Source organism: Oncorhynchus gorbuscha, linkage group LG26 (assembly GCF_021184085.1).
Source record: "Oncorhynchus gorbuscha isolate QuinsamMale2020 ecotype Even-year linkage group LG26, OgorEven_v1.0, whole genome shotgun sequence".
Taxonomy (NCBI): Eukaryota; Metazoa; Chordata; class Actinopteri; order Salmoniformes; family Salmonidae; genus Oncorhynchus; species Oncorhynchus gorbuscha.
Window position 1 is genome coordinate 34,054,409 of NC_060198.1, and position 16,681 is coordinate 34,071,089.

The 16,681-nt window shown below is 42.6% G+C and overlaps 2 protein-coding genes across 7 annotated transcripts; one reads left to right on the forward strand and one right to left on the reverse strand.

Moving 5' to 3' along the window:
- Positions 1-664: 664 nt before the first annotated feature.
- Positions 665-12,084, reverse strand: LOC124015577 (PRKCA-binding protein-like). Of its 6 annotated transcripts, none has more exons than XM_046330912.1 (13): positions 11,939-12,084; positions 11,176-11,241; positions 10,043-10,154; positions 9,692-9,820; positions 4,818-4,884; positions 4,087-4,176; positions 3,549-3,602; positions 3,406-3,468; positions 3,069-3,202; positions 2,791-2,883; positions 2,613-2,663; positions 2,342-2,486; positions 665-1,781 (listed from the first exon to the last, which is right to left on the reverse strand). In XM_046330912.1, exons 2-13 carry the CDS (start codon positions 11,214-11,216, stop codon positions 1,501-1,503), a joined length of 1,260 nt encoding a protein of 419 aa, XP_046186868.1. In that variant the 5' UTR covers positions 11,217-11,241; positions 11,939-12,084; the 3' UTR covers positions 665-1,500. The 6 variants fall into 6 exon arrangements, with proteins under 6 accessions (XP_046186868.1, XP_046186869.1, XP_046186870.1 ...); XM_046330913.1 differs by having other exon boundaries at positions 11,176-11,245; positions 11,939-12,079; XM_046330914.1 differs by lacking the exon at positions 11,939-12,084 and adding an exon at positions 11,673-11,909.
- A 2,696-nt stretch (positions 12,085-14,780) lies between these two features.
- LOC124015367 (galectin-2-like) lies at positions 14,781-16,472 on the forward strand. Its single transcript, XM_046330540.1, has 4 exons — positions 14,781-14,795; positions 15,375-15,433; positions 15,886-15,973; positions 16,326-16,472. The coding sequence occupies exons 1-4, from the start codon at positions 14,781-14,783 to the stop codon at positions 16,470-16,472; spliced, it is 309 nt and encodes a 102-aa protein (XP_046186496.1).
- The last annotated feature ends 209 nt before the right edge of the window (positions 16,473-16,681 follow it).

The window sequence follows — 16,681 nt, forward strand, 5'->3', positions numbered from 1 at the left end:
GCTGCGTCAGGGGCACTGTGTTATCCTCAAAGCATGTGATCTAAACAATCCAGTTATATTTTTGTATCTTAACACACAATGGTTACCAAATATTTTTTTGCAGAAACAACTAATTAAATCTGAATAATTAATCATTTTAACTACACAACATGTAACATAAAGACAAACACAGAGCTCAACACAAGATTAAAACACACATAGGAAATACAAAATTCAATATCTAAATAAAATAAGACATTCTGGAAGCTCCAGCAATGTAATGTTCCTTATATTGTAAATTCCTTATGAGCCCATTGTTTTCACAATGGATACATACTGTATTTGAATAATACATGAAGCATAGAGCAAAATAAAAACACAATTTACACATATCAAATTGGTATAATGTTCAAGGTTCACTTTGTTTGTGGAACTGAGTGAGAGTAGCAATGTAACCATATTAAAGCTTCAGCACAAAATCAATACAGTTCAGTAGTTGACAAATCAAAACATAAGTCAAAGGTCCCTTTGATTAAATACATTCCAGTTTGAAAGAACACAGCCCTCTACTGCACTTGTTTTATGATTATTATACTGTAGTGGGGCTGAGAATCTAGCATCAGGTGCAGCAGCGAGACAGAGAAATCCTTAACAATGACAGAAAAAGACAAGAAACAAAAACACACACTGTGGAATTATACAATTTAATTTGACCGAGGTTCCTTCATACAGTTTAAAATGCTGTTTGGGCCAAACCTTGCCATTACACATTCATCCTTTACAAGTGATTTGTACCTCACTACTATGTTCAGCTACCCCATTCAAATGTCATGTGGTTTTGTGCAGATAGAATTCAAAATATTGAGTGGGACTGTTAAACTTGTAACATCAGGGCTTGTGTCAATGGAAAATGAGTCCTATTTTGGTCTGTGGCCAGCCGTGGTTAATGTTCTCTCTTAATCATGTGCTCTCCCCAAAATGTTCCATCATTTTATCGGGAACAGCATTTAACCGCTGTCATCTCACTAAGACCCAGGACTAGCCACTTGTTGAGAATAGACTCGTGAGACTGAAAGACCCCCAAACATATATACACTTCTCTAAACTGAATCATCAGCACCTCCTACAAAATACACTTTGCCCATTCATTCTGTAGCATACTATACTGCACTCATTTAGCAACGATATAACATGTTTTAGGGAAATATCATCCACCAATCTGATGTGTTTGGTGGGGACTTGAAATAAACTGATCCAGTAAAAACCTGTTGAGAAATCGATTCAAGCCCCACAAAGTTGGTTACAGTGATGGCTGTCAGTTGTGGAAATGCTATTGGTTACAGTAGGTTGCAATAGTTAGTTCCAGTACAGTTGAATAGCAGCAATTCACAGTAGTATTTTCCAGTGTGATGACTTTGCTGACCATTTCCACATATTTAACTAATCATTGCTAAATAAATGCAGAGTGGCAGTTGATAGACGTAGGTGGAATTTTGCTCCAGAAAACAATCATATAAACTCTCAATAATCATCAATCAGTTTTTCAGCACCGTTCTCAGCCTGCTTGCCAGCACCCCCATCCTGTTCTTCACTTCCTCCTCCCTCCTCCGCCTCCTCCTCCTCCTCCTCCTCCTCTTCTTCTTCTGTGAAGGAGCATGACTGGCTGCCGTAGTTGATCATTGTGCGGGAGAGGTCCACCTCGATGGGGAAAACGTCAGCATCCTTCAGCACGGCGTAGCACTCGTCGTAGTAGCGCGACATGCCTGACACAAAACGCTGCAGCTGGAACACGATGTCCTGGACTGAAGCAGGAAGGGAGAAGGATGTAAACACACACCCTACCTTAATACCACACCAGACATAGATCTGGTATTTCCTAGCAGTGCAGAGGTCAAAGAACAAGTTGTTTACAATTAGTAGGCCATCTGTGCCGAGAAACACTCAGCCCGATACATTAGTATATCGTGAAGCAGGGAGAGAGGGACTGATCATACATTGGATAAAATTTACCCGCTGGGCACAGATGTCAGTTCAACGTCTAGTTTTGATTTACATTTGATTGAGGTTTCAACTAACTTGAATACAACATAAAATGTAAAATTATTATTATAAAAAGTTGGGTGAAAAATAATACAGAATTCCCTTGCGTTGATGATTTTGCAAATCCAATCAGTTTTCCACGTGGAAACAACATTGATATACCTAGTGTTTGCCCAGTGGGAAGGCTTTTATATCCATTAGTAATGGGCAAACGGAGAGAGACTGTTTGGACAGATACTCTGTCCACTTATTACAGGTAGCTGGACAGAGCGTTAATGGAGAGGATGATTCTCCTAGGTAGACAAACAGAGCGAGAACAAACCATGTTTCTGGTCCAGTAGCTCAATCTTCTCCAACACATCCTTTCTCATCCTGGCGAACCGAGCACGGGCCTCCTGTCGACACCGCAACACAAGCCGGTACTCGTAGTTCCCGGTGCCGACGCGATACATAGGCTCTCCCATCGCCTAAGGAAGCACACAGGTATATAAGAAAACCTCAATCACAAACACGCTACAGAGATCCACTTTGTTACTCATTGATATATCAGTGTTTCTGTGTGGACTACAGGCATAGGAAGGTAAGGTACCCACAATGCAGCTGTACTCTTCATCGTCCATCTCCTTCACTTTCAGACAGTAAGACTGGAACACAAAATGAATGAACTTTTACGCCAATGACTAATACATTAGAAATAAACACTTCGGTACAGTTTAGACCCTGTTTTTAGTTGACCAATGTTGACATTTTGAATAAGGGGTATGCTCTCACCAAGTACTCAAATTTGACGTCCAGGTATTTGCGGATGGTGAGCTTGGTGTCTGGTATTGCCTTATGAAGGTAGGTGTTCAGGTCATGGAGCATCTACAAAACAGGAGACAGAGAGAGGAACATGATTAATTGAATCACCTATATATGTGTGGGGATGTACGTTATCTAATCTAGGTATATGCAGGGGTAAACGCAAGCTTGTTGGGGTGTTGGCATATGAATACTGTTAATGGTTTGTGTATTGATTTGACTGTGTGTTCATTTCTTCTACTACTCACAGGCTTGATGGTCTTTAGAAGCTGGATACCGTACTTCTCCATGTTGCGATGAGCCTCAGCAAACTTCACAAAGGCCTCACTGGCTGCAGCCTGAGGCTCCCATACCCCGATCACAGAGAACACATCCCCAAATGCTGAGGGTCGTCCAGGCAGAGGGAGAGAGTGGAACAATCAAACATCAGCCAGTCTCATGGCATGCAACACATTACTGTAAATACAAACCTGTTCACTTTCAGTGTGTGAGGGAGCTTGAGTATGATCATAGTACATGGTTATATTGTGTCTAGATCTGTAGTTTAACATAACATTTGTGTAGTTTCAAGGTGTGGCAACTCACCTCTGTGTGTCTGAGAGAGTTCAAAGAAGGCTCTGAGCAGTCTTTTCGTGTGCTCCATCAGGCCTGTAAAGAGACAAACATGAACAGGGGAGAACGTATGGAGAATGTCACGCATAATAACATTACAATCATTTTAAAAATACCTTTGTACAGCTCTGCTGTTTTCTCCAACTCCTCCAGTCTCTTCACCAGACCATCTGAAAAAGAAAAGGGCCTAGTATGAGGACACTTACAGTAGTAGCGTAGTGCCCCTCTCCGGCCCAGATGATATCAGTCATCATGAGATTGTACAGAGATTATGCAGTGGCCGTGTCCGAATACCCATACTAGCATACTAGATAGAATCTGAAAAAAAGTTAGAAGTGACATTTTTTAAATGGTACTCCGAATGAGTCATCCAATGCGTGATTACGTTGACACCCGCCATTTGTTCATTTTGGTACTGCACGTCAATGTATCTGATTATCAGCTTTAGTCAAACACGAGTCAGAAAACAAGTAAATTCTACAAGATCAAATGCTGAAATGAGTATGCCAGTATCTTAGGGATGATGCCAACTAAATTGGCTTCAATTGACTGTAATTGGCTTAAGGTGTATGCAATGAGGAAAGTAGAGTCAGAAATAATAGAAATGTATAACATGGCCAGACGGATGGACAGCGTGTTTTGTCCCAGTCTCACCATTGCAGAGTATGGCTCTGCTGAGCCCCAGAGCGTCGGCTGTACCAGAGCTCATGTTCTCCACCAGGCGGTGCTTCACCTTCTTCAGCACTAAAACACACCAGATGTAAAAACATTCTATGATGGTAGCATCTGCCTTTCTGGTGAGTAAGAATGGTACTCTACCCATATATAGGAAACTACCAACATAAAGGAAACACTTGAGTAAATGAGGGATACAATGTACTGTTGAAAGCAGGTGCTTCCACACAGTTGTGGAATTAATATCCTGTCATGCTTAGGGTCATGTATAAAAATGCCCAGTTGCCCAGTATTTTGTCTACCATGGCTAGAAGAAGAGATCATAGTGACTTTGCAAGAGGGATGATTGTTGGGGCAAGTTTGACAAGAGCTTCAGTGACGAAGACTGCGCAATTTGCTGATTTTTCACGATATGCTACGGTCGTGCCAGTCACCAGATCTCAACCCCATTGAACACTTATGGGAGATTCTGGAGCGGTGCCTGAGACAGCGTTTTCCACCACCATCAACAAAACACATAATTTATTGTGGAAGAATGGTGTCGCATCCCTCCAATATAGATCCAGACACTTGTAGAATCTATGCCAAGGAGCATTGAATCTGTTCTAGCGGTTCGAGATGGCCCAACGTTCTATTAAGACACTATGTTGGTGTTTCCTTTATTTTGTCAATGACCTGTACATTTTAGAGATGTGTTCTGTGACTGTTACCTATGTCCAGTGACTTCCCCTGTTTGGGGTCAGCCTGCAGCTTGTTGTAGTGGATCGTTGCTTCTCCCTGCAAAGACAAGAGGAATGCATGGATGAGATAAGGAAGACAGTAACTCAAACACGACCTCAGTATAATAAAAACCATGATGCAAATCCAGACACTTCCCCCAGGGGTCATATTACTCAAACTAAAATATATAGCCTATGGGGTTCCCCCAGGCAATACAGTATTGATAGATCTACCTAAGCTGACATTGGCTTTCTCCCCTGGTTAGTCTGAGGACTTGCATTACAGGCAGGTCATAAGTGAACCAGGTATTGCCAAACAATCCATGTGTACAAAGTGTGTCTGCAACTCATTTCAACTGAAAATCATGAAGGACAATATAGCAGTATTTAAGCCAAACAAAGGTGCTTCTGCAAGTGTAGAAACATAAGAATTACAGCTCCTCTGATAAAACTGCACACAGTTTGCAAGTAATAACAATAAATATCCGTGACAATTTCAACTCAGTGGGCATAGCATGCAAATAAATGAAAGTCAGCGAAGCCTAAGGGCAACAATGGCACATACTAATCCTTTATACAGACAGTGGAGCATCTCTCCCAATCTCTCAAATCCTGAGCATAGACCATGGTGGGGTAGTCATTGAACTCGCATAGCTTCCTGTGTCGTCACAATAGATTTAGAAACAGCATTGCCACTCCACACTGGTGATGTGAGGGTCCAAACTCCTGGCTATTATCCTGTTCTCACTAGCTCCGCTGAGCGATCTGAGGTGTCCCTATTATTTACATTACATTACATTTACATTTAAGTCATTTAGCAGACGCTCTTATCCAGAGCGACTTACAAATTGGTGCATTCACCTTATGACATCCAGTGGAACAGCCACTTTACAATAGTGCATCTACATATTTTAAGGGGGGGTGAGAAGGATTACTTTATCCTATCCTAGGTATTCCTTAAAGAGGTGGGGTTTCAGGTGTCTCCGGAAGGTGGTGATTGATTCCGCTGTCCTGGCGTCGTGAGGGAGTTTGTTCCACCATTGGGGAGCCAGAGCAGCGAACAGTTTTGACTGGGCTGAGCGGGAACTGTACTTCCTCAGTGGTAGGGAGGCGAGCAGGCCAGAGGTGGATGAACGCAGTGCCCTTATTTGGGTGTAGGGCCTGATCAGAGCCTGGAGGTACTGAGGTGCCGTTCCCCTCACAGCTCCGTAGGCAAGCACCATGGTCTTGTAGCGGATGCGAGCTTCAACTGGAAGCCAGTGGAGAGAGTGGAGGAGCGGGGTGACGTGAGAGAACTTGGGAAGGTTGAACACCAGACGGGCTGCGGCGTTCTGGATGAGTTGTAGGGGTTTAATGGCACAGGCAGGGAGCCCAGCCAACAGCGAGTTGCAGTAATCCAGACGGGAGATGACAAGTGCCTGGATTAGGACCTGTGCCGCTTCCTGTGTGAGGCAGGGTCGTACTCTGCGGATGTTGTAGAGCATGAACCTACAGGAACGGGCCACCGCCTTGATGTTAGTTGAGAACGACAGGGTGTTGTCCAGGATCACGCCAAGGTTCTTAGCGCTCTGGGAGGAGGACACAATGGAGTTGTCAACCGTGATGGCGAGATCATGGAACGGGCAGTCCTTCCCCGGGAGGAAGAGCAGCTCCGTCTTGCCGAAGTTCAGCTTGAGGTGGTGATCCGTCATCCACACTGATATGTCTGCCAGACATGCAGAGATGCGATTCGCCACCTGGTCATCAGAAGGGGGAAAAGAGAAGATTAATTGTGTGTCGTCTGCATAGCAATGATAGGAGAGACCATGTGAGGTTATGACAGAGCCAAGTGACTTGGTGTATAGCGAGAATAGGAGAGGGCCTAGAACAGAGCCCTGGGGACACCAGTGGTGAGAGCGCATGGTGAGGAGACAGATTCTCGCCACGCCACCTGGTAGGAGCGACCTGTCAGGTAGGACGCAATCCAAGCGTGGGCCACGCCGGAGATGCCCAACTCGGAGAGGGTGGAGAGGAGGATCTGATGGTTCACAGTATCGAAGGCAGCCGATAGGTCTAGAAGGATGAGAGCAGAGGAGAGAGAGTTAGCTTTAGCGGTGCGGAGCGCCTCCGTGATACAGAGAAGAGCAGTCTCAGTTGAATGACTAGTCTTGAAACCTGACTGATTTGGATCAAGAAGGTCATTCTGAGAGAGATAGCGGGAGAGCTGACCAAGGACGGCACGTTCAAGAGTTTTGGAGAGAAAAGAAAGAAGGGATACTGGTCTGTAGTTGTTGACATCGGAGGGATCGAGTGTAGGTTTTTTCAGAAGGGGTGCAACTCTCGCTCTCTTGAAGACGGAAGGGACGTAGCCAGCGGTCAGGGATAAGTTGATGAGCGAGGTGAGGTAAGGGAGAAGGTCTCCCGAAATGGTCTGGAGAAGAGAGGAGGGGATAGGGTCAAGCGGGCAGGTTGTTGGGCGGCCGGCCGTCACAAGACGCGAGATTTCATCTGGAGAGAGAGGGAGAAAGAGGTCAGAGCACAGGGTAGGGCACTGTGAGCAGAACCAGCGGTGTCGTTTGACTTAGCAAACGAGGATCGGATGTCGTCGACCTTCTTTTCAAAATGGTTGACGAAGTCATCTGCAGAGAGGGAGGAGGGGGGAGGGGGAGGAGGATTCAGGAGGGAGGAGAAGGTGGCAAAGAGCTTCCTAGGGTTAGAGGCAGATGCTTGGAATTTAGAGTGGTAGAAAGTGGCTTTAGCAGCAGAGACAGAGGAGGAAAATGTAGAGAGGAGGGAGTGAAAGGATGCCAGGTCCGCAGGGAGGCGAGTTTTCCTCCATTTCCGCTCGGCTGCCCGGAGCCCTGTTCTGTGAGCTCGCAATGAGTCGTCAAGCCACGGAGCGGGAGGGGAGGACCGAGCCGGCCTGGAAGATAGGGGACATAGAGAGTCAAAGGATGCAGAAAGGGAGGAGAGGAGGGTTGAGGAGGCAGAATCAGGAGATAGGTTGGAGAAGGTTTGAGCAGAGGGAAGAGATGATAGGATGGAAGAGGAGAGAGTAGCGGGGGAGAGAGAGCGAAGGTTGGGACGGCGCGATACCATCCGAGTAGGGGCAGTGTGGGAAGTGTTGGATGAGAGCGAGAGGGAAAAGGATACAAGGTAGTGGTCGGAGACTTGGAGGGGAGTTGCAATGAGGTTAGTGGAAAAACAGCATCTAGTAAAGATGAGGTCGAGCGTATTGCCTGCCTTGTGAGTAGGGGGAAGGTGAGAGGGTGAGGTCAAAAGAGGAGAGGAGTGGAAAGAAGGAGGCAGAGAGGAATGAGTCAAAGGTAGACGTGGGGAGGTTAAAGTCGCCCAGAACTGTGAGAGGTGAGCCATCCTCAGGAAAGGAGCTTATCAAGGCATCAAGCTCATTGATGAACTCTCCGAGGGGACCTGGAGGGCGATAAATGATAAGGATGTTAAGCTTGAAAGGGCTGGTAACTGTGACAGCATGAAATTCAAAGGAGGCGATAGACAGATGGGTAAGGGGAGAAAGAGAGAATGACCACTTGGGAGAGATAAGGATCCCGATGCCACCACCCCGCTGACCAGAAGCTCTCGGGGTGTGCGAGAACACGTGGGCGGACGAAGAGAGAGCAGTAGGAGTAGCAGTGTTATCTGTGGTGATCCATGTTTCTGTCAGTGCCAAGAAGTCGAGGGACTGGAGGGAGGCATAGGCTGAGATGAACTCTGCCTTGTTGGCTGCAGATCGGCAGTTCCAGAGGCTACCGGAGACCTGGAACTCCACGTGGGTCGTGCGCGCTGGGATCACCAGATTAGGGTGGCAGCGGCCACGCGGTGTGGAGCGTTTGTATGGTCTGTGCAGAGAGGAGAGAACAGGGATAGACAGACACATAGTTGACAGGCTACAGAAGAGGCTACGCTAATGCAAGGAGATTGGAATGACAAGTGGACTACACGTCTCAAATGTTCAGAAAGTTAAGCTTACGTAGCAAGAATCTTATTGACTAAAATGATTAAAATGATACAGTACTGCTGAAGTAGGCTAGCTGGCAGTGGCTGCGTTGTTGACTTTGTAGGCTAGCTGGCAGTGGCTGCGTTGTTGACACTACACTAATCAAGTTGTTCCGTTGAGTGTAATAGTTTCTACAGTGCTGCTATTCGGGGGCTAGCTGGCTAGCTAGCAGTGTTGATTACGTTACGTTGCGTTAAAAGAACGACAACAATTATCTTTGATACACAGACGGCTATGTAGCTAGCTATGATCAAACAAATCAAACCGTTGTGCTGTAATGAAATGAAATGAAAAATGTGATACTACCTGTGGAGCGAAGCGGAATGCGACCGGGTTGTTGAGTGCGGAAGTTCTATTCAGTAGACGTTGGCTAGCTGTTGGCTAGCTAGCAGTGTCTCCTACGTTAAGGACGACAAATAGCTGGCTAGCTAACCTCAGTAAATTAAGATAATCACTCTAAGACTACACGCTCTAAACTACACAATTATCTTGGATACGAAGACAGCAAAGACAACTATGTAGCTAGCTAACACTACACTAATCAAGTCGTTCAGTTGAGTGTAATAGTTTCTACAGTGCTGCTATTCGGCTATTGCTATTATTTAACATTGAATAGTGACCGCAGTCCTTTTCAGACTGACTGGTCATTTACTGATAAAAAAAACACAGAATCCAGAATTAAATACTGTGGCTTTGGACTTTCTATTTTTATCTACTGGTAAGTGTTAGTCTTGTTAGTCTTGTCAGTGTTGGTACATGGTTTGGGTTGTGTGGCTAACAAAAAAACAACAGGAAATACACTGGTTTGTAGTCTTTTGCAGTATCAAACCAAAATTGATTAAAAAGCTGCTTCCAAGCCCTCTTAATGTACCTGGACAGACTGAATCATCTTTGCCACCTCCACCTTTGTCTTGCCCTTCACAGGTTTGCCGTTCACTCCTGTGATCTCGTCACCAGACGCCAGAGTCCCCTCCAGAGCAGCAGGGGTGTTGTCAAAGACCTGACAGAGATAGTTATATGTAAAGAATATATCCAATAATGACAAACCAAGCCATAAGAGCTCAGAGCCTTAAAACAAACTGATTTAAGAAAGTTCAAGATAATAGGTTATACATTGCATCTATAATCTAATGTTTTTGATTTAGTTAACTCTGGATACATAGCTACTGAACCAAACACTACTGTTCTAAAGACTGAAGTACAGTATAGAGGTACATAATACCTGTACAATGTAAAGACAGGGACAGTACTGCGCCCCACCCCCAATGCTGATCCCTATCAGGTTCTGCGCATCCTTCTTCAGGGATATAGTCCCAGGGACTGTAGGGATCCCCCTGTTAAAGAATATTTGGAGATACTTTTAATACATTGTCTGTAGTGTCTAAAATATGATTTGGGAAAGCAAGCTCTGTCAAAGCCATTTAGATGAGATGTACATTGCATTTGGAAAGTATTCAGACCCCTTCACTTTTCCACATTTTGTTACGTTACAGCCTTATTCTAAAATTGATTAAATATTTTTTTTCCTTCATCAATCTACACACAATACCCCATAATGGTAAAGCAAAAACAGGTTATTAGAAATGTTGGCAAATGTATAATAAAACCCCCCCGGAAATATTACATTTACATAAGTATTCAGACCCTTTACTCTTTACTTTGATGAAGCACCTTTGGCAGTGATTACAGCCTCAAGTCTTCTTGTGTATGACGCTACAAGCTTGGCACACCTGCATTTGGGGAGTTTCTCCCATTCTTCTCTGCAGATCCTCTCAAGCTCTGTCAGGTTGGATGGAGAGTGTCGCTGCACAGCTATATTCAGGTCCCTCAAGAGATGCTTTATCAGGTTCAAGTCCGGGCTCTGGCTGGGAAAGCAAAGCATGATGCTGCCACCACCATGCTTCACCGTAGGGATGGTATTGGCCAGGTGATGAGCGGTGCCTGGTTCCCCCCAGATGTGATGCTTGGCATTCAGGCCAAAGAGTTCAATCTTGGTTTCATCAGACTAGAGAATCTTGTTTCTCATGGTCAGATTCCTTTATGTGCCTCTTGGCAAACTCCAAGCGGACTGTCATGTGCATTTTACTGGAGAAAATACTTCAGTCAAGCCACTCTATCATAAAAGCCTGATTGGTGGAGTGTAAAACATAAAACATGGAACACATCTCAAGGATGATGACTGGAAACAGGATGCACCTGACCTCAATTTTGAGTCTCATGGCAAAGGGTCTGAATACTTATGTAAATAAGGTATTTCTGTTTTTTTATATACATTTGCAAACATTTCTAAAAACCTGTTTTCACTTTTTTTTTTACATGTAGAACATGAAAAAGATGCTAATCATATTTACTTACAGTTTGTCCTCCTCCAACTCATAGTCCATGTCTGTGAACATTCCAGGACTGGTTATCCTGTATAATCTGGCTTGGAGGAAAACAAGAATGGCATTGGTTAATCTTAGTCAAGCAGTAGCTATGTCTATAAAGACATTTTAAAAAGTTAACTAGTTACCTAACACAAAATTCCATCACTGGTTAAGGTTGCCAATGCTGACACAGTAACTGTAACAAAATATGTGGGCAACAAATAACTGGAAAACTTTCCTTTATTTGCTGGCAAGAAATGGGAATTAGCTAGCTGCTGTCAGTTAATGATGAAGCCAACACAGCTGGTAGATAGCTGAGCCTAGCTTGAACCAGTACCTGGACTTTTAGTAGACGATGAATATGACGAGATCGTCGTCTCCTCAAGCCCAGCTAACGTTAGTCGGTACTGGTTCAAGCCTAGCTAGGCATTTATTTAACCAAGCAAGTCAGTTAAGAACACGTTCTTATTTACATTGACGGCCTACCCCGGCCAAACCCTAACAACGCTGGGCCAATTGTGCGCCGCCCGATGGGACTCCCAATCGCGGCCGGTTGTGATACAGCCTGGAATCGAACCAGACAGCGATGCAGTGCCTTGGACCGCTGCACCGTAGCAAACCACCTCCCGAAATAATGCTTAGCTTACTTGCTAGCTAGGCTACCTAATGTTGGCAGCTGTCAGCAGTATGTGTATTGCAAATGAGCATGATAAAAAACAAAGATGGAAGGTGGCCACTGGCCAGCTATTTACCTCCGACACAGTTGATGACATGCGCGTTGTTATCTTAACACAAACGTTTATCTCATGCCCCTGGGGAATGTTTCTTTAAATGTACGGGTTGTTCGTCTGTCAAAAAGAAGATTCTGTTTACATGTCTTCGTCACTTCCGGTAATTTGCGGAAACTGTCAGCGATTCCATTTCCCCATAGAGATTTGTATTATTTATTAATTAAACACTAACATGCAAACAGCGCTATCATGGACCTTGGGACGTCCCACTAACCATAATCATTACCTAACCTTAACCATTTAACATTTCTACTTCAATGTGGTAGGGACATCCCAAGGAGTCCAGATAGCAAGGACCATACTGTTTTGGACTGGATTTCAATATTATATCATACAATTAATTAAAACGCTGTCATTTAAGATATGTATACAATTGTAGTTGTGGATTCATCTTCTTATTCTACCTGATGCCTTTTATAAAATATTTTCAATAGCGTTTTTGTTTGTTTGCACTTGGAAGACCATTCAAAGAGTAAAAAGTTTGATAGGCTAGGGAAGTCGTCACACTTTCCCAGCACATATATCTGAATATACGGTTGATTCATAAAATCTATTCATTGTTGTATTTGTTAAGGGCAGATCATGCACTTTAACTGTCCAGTGTTTCAAGATTTATATTAAATATAACCTATATTAGTTAAATTGTTATTTCCTTCCATTTTTTTATTATGTTAAAAAGCAGATGGTCTGTGTTTGAAACAACAGAATGCTGTGGGCTATACCAGTCGTTAAAAATATGAATGACAAGTAAACGACTTAACTGCCAGCTCAGCCAATGAGCCGTCTCGACCAAAAACGTGACATCACGTTATATGAGGAAATAGCAAGTTTAAAAAAGTTTTTTTTTAAATTTAAAATATCAAATCAATACATAAAGCACATGAGGGAACACAAGCATACATAGATTACAAACAATAGACAATCGAGCTAGGGGGTACAATATCACATTACAATTACACAAGGACCTTAAGGGACATGCATATACTTACAATTCTAACAGCTTTTTTTTGTTAGTAGAGCATTTAACCGTCTTAAAATACAGTTCAATTTCTTTTTGTAGGGTACGAAAATGGGGTTTTCTGTTTGTAAATTTACATTTGTGTATATGAAATTTGGCCAAAAGAATAATGAAATTAATTACATAAAAATGTTTCAGCTTATTTATATTGTATGTAAAGAATCCAAACAGTACATATCTCCACAATAGTGTAAAATCTTCATAAATGTGTTCAATTATAAACCTACTGATGTCTTGCCACAGTCTTCTTACATGTATACAATGCCAAAAAAGATGCACTACTGTTTCTGGGTGGTCATTACAAAAGGAGCAATTTGAGTTGATGTTTTCCTTAAACTTCTTCATATAGTGGTTGGCAGGATAATATTTATGAATAATTTAAAAGGAAACTTCCTTAACTTTGTTAACAAGTAGGTATGTGTGTGGCAACATCCAAACTTTTTTCCAACAGATATTATCAATAAATCCATTCCAATAAGGCATGACATAAGGTATAGATACAACATCCTGCTGAAACAAGGATCATATCGCTCTGTTGTTGAATGGACCAAAAGAGAAACAAATCTTTCCTACTGATGAGTCAACAGGGTCAATAGAAGGTAGGCTCTGAGGGTCAGGTCTTGACATGTTCCTGAATAACAAAGCAACACCTGAGGGAATGGCATCTAAAACAATTGCAAAATCTTTAGGTGTTACAGGGACCTTTTAAAGTGATAAGAATTCTTTATAACTGAGTAAAAGACCCTCTGCATTTACCAGTTGGCTCACCAATAGGATATTATTTCTGAACCAATATTCTAAAAACAGAGAGGTATTTTTATACAATATATCCCGATTATTCCATATATAATATCTGTGTGGAGAAAAATTGTGTATATAAATTAAGGACCATGACAAAAAAACCTGCCGATGAAAAGCAGAAAGTTTCACTGGAACTTTGTCAATATTATAATTGCAAAACAACATGAAGTTAAGGCCACCAAAAGTAGAGAAGACATGATGAGGAATAAAATTCCAGATAGAAGTGGGTCTTCTTAGGAATTGTTTTATCCAATTGATCTTGAAAGTATTATTTAAAGTAGTAAAATCCAGAAAATTCAGTCCACCATTCTCAGAAGTGTTCAGAAATAGGAGGAAATAGCTATTATTTTTGAAACAATCTATTTGAGATACAACTTTAAGGTGGGGTTTGAAGTGTGTTTTAATTCTTAAATGTATGCTTTAGCCACAAAATATGAGTAAAAGATGAGTTGACAACATTATTTGGGTATGATTAGCACAACATGAGCTTTTAAAAGTGAGATTTTTCACTGGACAGTCATTTACTTTAAACTCTGTCATTGCAGCTCCAGCGGCTGTCAGCCAATCAGCATTCACGGCTCAAACCACCCGTTTATAATATACAGGGCAGCACTACACAGTTGATTACTGATCAGAGTGACTTTGATCAAAGATCAGGCTTTTCAGTGTGAGTAAAAGCATCAGTTTAGTAGGCAACTATCTTCACTGCCAGTCTGCCACCAAGCTTCTTGTCATAACCTAGTATCAGGGTGTGAGTGAGAGAACCATTTTTATTTATTTATTGAATCATCATTAAGCACACCTCATTATCTTGCTAATCAGTTGGTGACCTGTGTGAGGAGGGTTGCCCACATAAAAGGATAGTTCAAACTTCCAACTAACATTTGACTCTCTGTATCTCAGGAAATAAGGTTATCTTGTCCGATCCCAGTCCGTCTTGCAACTCAAACCACATTCAGGGCCGCTTTCACCACCAGTGACAACATGGCAATGCCAATGGTAAGTCTCTCTAACTTTCATGCTTTCATGTGCTGATACTTTTATTCCACACGGTTACTTACTGAAGAGGCTGTGTTTATACAGGCAGCACCAAATCTTATCTTGTGTGGAAAAAGATCAGAATTGGGCTGCCTGTGTAAAACGCAGCCATAGTGGCCTATATGCTTACTGCACTCAGATGTGTTACTGAGTGAATTAATTTAAACGGTCAGGCCCTTGAGTCTTGATTATGTTTTGACAACGTGGTAATTGTTGAAAAAGTAATCTATGCATACACTGTACATTGTGATTCCAATGATTATTAAGTCATTAATTATTTATAACCCAACATGACATTTGTTATGTTTGTTCCTTATATAATGACAAACTGGGGCGTAGGTTTAACTACCTTTAATTAACATATACTTCAGATAGAAAAACCCTTGTTTAACCATGCAAGGCATTCTTCAACCACCTGCCCCGCTCGCATAGCCTGCTGGGTAACGTAGTCTAAATGTTAACAGAACACAATATTAAAATACAAAATCTCTTTTACCTTATGTTCAAAAGCACTCAATTTATTTATATGGTTCTTCATAGGAACTTGAGCTGAAGCATGTGGAGCTGAGAGCTGGAGACCAGTTCAAAGTACAGGGGAGGTTTATGGATTAGAATGAGGTACATTTAAGAAATTACATTTTTTATTTAACTAGGCAAGTCAGTTAAGAACAAATTATTATTTACATTGACGGCCTACCCTGGTCAAACCCGGCCCAATTGTGCGCGGCCCTATTGGACTTCCAATCACAGCCGGATGTGATGCAGCCTGGTTTCAAACCAGGTACTGCAGTGGCGCCTCTTGGACTGAGATGCAGTGTCTTAGAACACTGTGCCACTCGGGAGCTGCATTTAACTGTTTATATCACACAGAGGGACCCATAGCATACTTTTGTTTTTAACTACCAGGTTCACAAATTATTGCTCAAAAGAGGAGAGGACGGACCAGAGAAGGGTTTTGTTTTGGTATAATGTATGTGTGAAATCCATTAATGTTAGACAGACATGTATTAGGGTTTCTGGAACGATGTGATTTCCTATTTCCCATATCCAGGTTCCAGATCGACCTGGGCTGTGATGAAGACAACCTGGCACTGCACTTTAACCCACGTTTCAATGATGACACTGATGGCACTGTGCTCGTGTGCAACTCAAAGATTGCCGGCTGCTGGGGGGGATGAGAAGAGAGAGATCCACAATCCACTCCAACGGGGTTCTATATTCAAGGTGTGAAAATGGAGGTTGGAAAGATGGAGGGAGGTGGGTTTGATCCTGACTAGACAAAAGGAGAATCTTGGGCAGTGTTTCAGGTGTTCAATATAACAGAAACAATTAGGGCCTATGTCCATGTAATCTCCTGCTAGTATCGTTTTAAGGAAACTAGCGCCAATACACTGCACAGTCTTTAGTCCAGCTTGTTCGTTGCAATTGGCCATGTGGGGGAATGTGCTACAACACTAATGATGTAAACAAATGGGGTTTCTCCCTCTCAAGATTGTACTGAAGCTGATGGGTGACATGTTTGAAGTGGAGATGCCTGATAGACAGGAGATCCAGTTCCCCAATCGTGAGGGCCTAGACGTCATTACCTACATTCGTATCAAAGGAGACCTCAAACGTATTTCTTTCAAAATCTACTAGACCCCAATATGAGGGGTGATTTAGTTTGCTTCTGTCCTAACCCATTGATCTATGACATTTATCAAATCATTGTTCTAATATATGTAGTAGTGAACTGTTGGACATATTAAATATGTATTTGGGTTGACCACAGTCTATCATTGTTTATATATTTTTTCCCATAGTACGGTATATTTGTTGCAATAATATTCACAATCACATGTACACTA